Source organism: Babylonia areolata, chromosome 18 (assembly GCF_041734735.1).
Source record: "Babylonia areolata isolate BAREFJ2019XMU chromosome 18, ASM4173473v1, whole genome shotgun sequence".
NCBI lineage: Eukaryota > Metazoa > Mollusca > Gastropoda > Neogastropoda > Buccinidae > Babylonia > Babylonia areolata.
This window is the reverse complement of record NC_134893.1, coordinates 16,180,795-16,186,794: the sequence shown is the minus strand read 5'-3', so window position 1 is coordinate 16,186,794 and position 6,000 is coordinate 16,180,795. Positions and strand designations below refer to the sequence as shown.

The 6,000-nt window shown below is 44.5% G+C and overlaps 1 protein-coding gene across 1 annotated transcript in view; it reads left to right on the top strand.

Moving 5' to 3' along the window:
* The window catches only part of LOC143292159 (uncharacterized), a 54,539-nt gene that overhangs the window by 16,704 nt on the left and 31,835 nt on the right, over nucleotides 1-6,000 (top strand). The window contains 6 exon segments of the mRNA XM_076602343.1: nucleotides 431-598; nucleotides 1,077-1,304; nucleotides 1,921-1,956; nucleotides 2,323-2,454; nucleotides 3,323-3,413; nucleotides 4,472-5,100. Coding sequence (XP_076458458.1) covers nucleotides 431-598; nucleotides 1,077-1,304; nucleotides 1,921-1,956; nucleotides 2,323-2,454; nucleotides 3,323-3,413; nucleotides 4,472-5,100 — 1,284 coding nt within the window.

Below are 6,000 nucleotides of genomic sequence, written 5' to 3'. Positions count from 1 at the left end.
CGATTCAGAAAGCTTACTGTTCTGTGTACGATTCCAGAAAGCCACGTTACTGTTCTGTGTACGATTCAGAAAGCCACGTTACTGTTCTGTGTACGATTCCAGAAAGCCACGTTACTGTTCTGTGTACGATTCCAGAAATCCACGTTACTGTTCTGTGTACGATTCCAGAAAGCCACGTTACTGTTCTGTGTACGATTCAGAAAGCCATGTTACTGTTCTGTGTACGATTCAGAAAGCCATGTTACTGTTATGTGTACGATTCCAGAAAGCCATGTTACTGTTCTATGTGCGATTCCAGAAAGCCATGTTACTGTTCTGTGTACGATTCCAGAAATCCACGTTACTGTTCTGTGTACGATTCCAGAAAGCCACGTTACTGTTCTGTGTACGATTCCAGAAATCCACGTTACTGTTCTGTGTACGATTCCAGAAAGCCAAGTCCATGGAGTTCGGGGAGCTGTTGGCAGCCTCCTCAGTGGTGGGCAACAAGACTATGTTCCGCACCACCACGGTCAACGACTTCTGGCTGTACGAGTACCAGGCCTGCTTCAACGACACCGCCCACCTCATGCAGGATCTGACCGTCTATAACGGCAAGGTTTGGGACTGTCTGTCTGTCTGTCAGTTCCTCTGTCTGTCTGTTTGTCTGCCTGCTCCTCTGTCTGTCTGTCTGTGTGTTTGTTTGTTTGTCTGTAAGTATGATTGTTTGTTTTCGTGTTGTATTTGTTTGTGTCAATGTTGTTTGCGTTTGTTTGCTTTGTCATTTCCATTAACATTTTGTTGTGCCATCTTCGTTTTGTCAGATTTGACTGTCCATCTTTCGTCTGTTTCTGTTATCTGTCTTTCTTTCGTCTATTTCTGTCATCTGTCCATCATCGTCTGTTTCTCTGTCATCTGTCCGTCTTCGTCTGTTTCTGTGTCATCTCTCTCCCTGCGTCTCTGGTTCAGTCTCTGCCTTCTCCTTCGTCGCCCTTCTTCCTCCCTCTCCCTGTATACATACACGCATTGCGAACACGTTTTCCCTGTGAGAGGTATACACGCATACAAAACCGCTTGTTTTTTTGGGGGGCACACAGGTCAGCTTCCCGGCCAGCCACTTCTCCTCCGCCCACTTCTCCTTCGGCCTTCTCCTGTGGACGGAGCGGGCGGGGCTGACGCACCTGACTTGGCAGATCGTGGAGGTACACACATCCAACACGTCCCTGGAGGACCTGGGCTCCCTGCTGGACCTGGCCCTCAACGCCGACCCGGACACGGCCATCCGCCTTATCGGAGGGGCTGCCGACGCCATCCTGAGCGCTGATGTGAGTGGGTGGGAAGGGAAGTGAGAGAGAACACTCAGAACTAGAATTGTTGGTTTTTGTTTTTTGAGGTTTTTTGAGGTTTTTTTTGGGTTTTTTTCAGGGATTAAGGTTTTGTTAGAATTGGCCTGTTTAGTTTTTTTTTTCTTCTAATCTACTCTTAGAGAGAGAGAGGGGAGAGGCAGGTAGAGAGAGAGAGAGGGGGGGGGAGAGGCAGGGAGAAAGAGAGAGTCAGAGAGAGATAGAGACAGACACAGACAGAGAGGGACAGAGAGAGAGGATAGGCAGGGGACAGATATATATATATATCATATATTATATACATATATATATATATATGTATATATATATATATATATATATATATATATATAAAACACATGACATGTTGATATGATGATTTATTGTCAGAAGCATTTACAGCCATTTAAGGGAGAGAGAGAGAGAGAGGGAGAGACAGAGAGAGAGAGAGAATGATAAAAGAGAGAGAGCCGTGGAGGTAGAGGCAGAGAAAGAGATAGAGAGAGAGAGAGAATGAGGTGGAAAGAGGAATCTATTTGTATCTATGTCTCTTCAGGTGCATATTCTTATGGCGCATCGTTTCTTGGTTTGTTTGCAGTCATCATCAGCAGAGGAACAAGAAAAACTGGCAGAGGTGAGCAGTTTGAAAATCATATTTTCTTCCACTGGTCGAAGATGAAGAATGATGAGCTAATTCCATCTGTCTCACTCACCTCCCCCACACAAATGGACGTGTGCTTATACACATGCAATATTGCTCGCACAGAATGATATACATAAACGCCCGCACACATACTCACACATACACACACACACACGCGCGCGCGCGCACACGCACACACACACACACACACACACACACACACACACACACACACACACACACTTCACTTTCTTCTCAAAAACGCCCCGCGTTCAGATCCATGGACAAATTCACACATACAGAACCATAGGCCTACATACGTACATACCTATGTCCACACTGTATGTGGTCACTCAGTCCACAGAGGCAGTGGTGAACACTCTGGGCTCAGTGGCCAAACGGGTGGACAATGCCAACCAAGCCACCAAGTGTGCGGCCACCATCAAAACCATGACCAGCAACCCGGACATCGTCTCGCAGGGCTCAAGGGTAAGAGTTTTGTTAAAACCTCTTCAGTGCCAGGGGAAAAACGGTAGAAAGTGGTGTTTCAAGTCATAAAACTATATCCAGAAACAATAAGCCTGAAACTGAGAAAATGGTGTGGAGATATACCGCTCTAGATAAGCTGTGTGAATTTTCAGCCTTCCAGAGTTATTTTCCTTGTTCTTGATGTCATCAGTGACGTCATTAAGCACATACGAGATACGTTGTAAAGCGCTCAAGGGGTTTTAAATGTTGTTTTGTTTTAAACGTTGTCCATTTTTGTATAGGTTCCCGTATTGAACTGTTCAAAGACTCAAGACTCTTTCGTCGTCTTCAAACAGAATGATTTAGCTGCGTCATCACCTTCCTCCTCCTCACCATTTTTCCTCCTCCCCTTCCCTCCTCCACCTCCTCTTCCTTCTCCTCTTCCTACCCATCCCCCACCTTTCTGTTTCCCTTCCTCCTCCCTTTCCTTCTTCTTTCACCTTTTTTCTGCAAGAGGGCCTTTGTATGTATAATTGTTTTGATATGGCTGTTTAGTCAGCCATACTCCGTTTTCGGGTGTGGATATATATATACTGGGCGTGTTCGTATTTTCGTAACCTTTAGAGCTCTGATATGAGTTACAGGGTCTAAAAGTTTAGAGCTGATTTGCGTGCGTATTCACACGAAAGGCCTATGGCAGTGATGCTCCATATATGCTGTCCGGTGAGAACAAATAGCCCGACTCATGTCAACGCTACATTTTTGTGTGCTGCCCTGTCTCAACTCAGATCTAAGCTGCAATGCTTATTGATCATCGTGTTCATGTTGAACTTTTCATAACACAGCCACAAGGTGTGATATTGCTGAAAAAAAGCCCACCCTTTTTCAGGCGTCAGCAGCCAGCGCATTCGGTGATCTGGCCAACGGCACGAGCTCTATGGAGGACGCTACTGTTGATGATGCTTCGTCTTTTGCTGGAGGTGGGTCAAGGGTATTCACACACTTAGTACACTGGGGCTTTTCCTCGGATACTACCTGTCTAGTTTTTTTTATGCCTGATAAGTTTGTAACGATTATTTTGACATGTTACAAATTTTCTATGTGTACAAAGACAAATCAACTTTGAAACAATACCACATTTGAATATTGTTCCTCTTCCAAAGCGCCTTGACTGGAGATTTACTCATACCTTGGACATTTTTTTTTACTGTGAGAGCTGTTGAGTGTACGTCACCAGCAAAACCGAACAGAGTATACACGGTCCTAGGACAGACCCAGAGAGAGAGAGAGAGAGAGAGAGAGAGAGAGAGAGAGAGAGAGAGAGAGAGTTTACGATTGTTTTCAACCATAACTAATCCACACATTGATATTCAAAACTTGAACAACATTATATAGACATCCGCTATAAAGAATATCAAAAAGTTACAGCTTTTTAAAACCAAATCACATTAGTTTTGGAAGCACCATAAGAAGATTACCAGCCCTTTTTTTCAGCCGTTCATAAGTATCCCATGCAAAGAAAGAGATTTAGAGTATTTCCTGTTTCACGACCAACTTACACCATAAACTAACAGACAGTTACTATGACCGCTGATCTTGTAGAAAGACAAAGGTATACAACTTCAGGCCATTGTTGCTTAGCTCACGTGCCTTCGTCTTTCCAGAAGAGCAACGATTATTGTATCATATTTATTTGGTATCAAGTTCTCTTTGTCAGATTTCGATTTTAGCAACAACCTCGACATCTTTTTTTGATTAAGTTCAACCATTTCTGAGCATTCCACGTAGAGAGCTTCACAAACGTTCACAACTTTATATGATGAATTTTGTTTTAATGTCCCGATTATAGACATTTTGTTAGAGTATCGATTTTTTTCATTTTGAGTGTTATCGCTTACGAGAGGAAGGGGAGAGGGGTGGATGGTGAGGGTAAACCGGGTAGATGGAAGGTGGATACAGAAAAGACCAAACTACACGTACATGAGTTTTGTCTTCATGCCATAATGCATGAGATGTGTTCATCGTGCCCCATCCACAGAGACCCTGGGAGGGCTGAACAACATTTTCCCAGCCACAGTGACGGAGACGAAGAAGTCGCCCAGAGAGCGGGCGGCAGCCTCTGCTGAAGAGCAGCCCGAGTCCACCACAGTGGCCGAGATCCTGGCAGCCCGCAACATCACCCGGGACCAGTACTCCACCACCACTCAGGCCTTCTCCGCCTGGAACACCACCAGCGGCCCTACCACCACAACACCACTGCCAACAACCACCACCACAACTACTACAACCACTACCACCACCACAACCACCTCGACCACCGTGACCACCACTACCACCCCTACCACCACCACCGTCACGATGACCGTTCCGCCTCGAAGCTCCACCGGGAGTTTTTCGTTCAACGGCAGCAACTACACCATCAGCGGCATCACTGTCTCCACCCTCGCCACCACCTCCACCACCACCCCGACGATGACAACGACGACGACGATGGCTCCAGTGACGACGGAGCCTCCCATCAGCGACTGGATGGCGGCGAGAGCGGAAGAGGAGGTCTCACGGACGCCTTACGACACTGCTGCTGACAAGCTGAGCACCCTACCGGAGGACATCACATATGATGAACTGTTCACCTACATCTTTGATGACTGCCTCATGTTCCGTAAGGTATGGACCTCTTGGTGAAACCATGCACGCACTCAAAAAACAACCTTGAATTATGTTTGATACTTTGCTAGTTAGTTAGGTAGGTAGGTAGGTACTTTGTTTCTTTGTTTGTTTGATTTTAAACGTCTTCTGTTGTGTTACTGGGCTGCAAATCCCCTGTTCGGTCGTATTTTACGAATGGGCGGTTGTTTTGTTGTTGTTTTGCTCAACCATTTCGGACGCCATATATGGCGTAGTAATGATACAAGTATCTCCTCCCGAAAACGGAGTATGGCTACCTACATGGCGGGGTAAAAACGGTCATACACGTAAAAGCTCACTCGTGTACAAGCGAGTGAACGCGGGAGTTGCAGCCCACGAACGAAGAAGAAGATACAAGTATCGAAAATAGTACGATTAATCTCATGGCAGTTTTCGATCGACTGGCTTATTTCATATAAAAACAAGAGAGGCAAGGCCTTCAAGACTCACTTGTGATACACTTTAAAAAAATATTTAAAAAATCCAAGCTTTTTATGTATTGAGTATAATTTCAAAATGTAATGTTTAAGATGAGAAAGATCAGTTTAAAGCAAATTAACTCCCCTAGCATTACAGAGTAATTTCCCTTTTTTACTATCTGCACCAAAACGTTTGCAAAATAAATAAAACTTCCATGCTTAGCAAAAGAAGTTCCTGTTTGAACAAAAAATGATAATAATGACTGCTCTAGCTGTTGGGTCAGAATATCAGATGAAAGTGCCATGTTTAGAGATTACAAAAAATATAAATATAAGAGTAAATGCAGTTTGCATATAATTAGGCTTCATTCTTTATTTTTTTGTGCCCATCCCAGAGGTGCAATATTGTTTTAAACAAGATGACTGGAAATAAACTGAATTTTTCCTATTTTTATGCCAA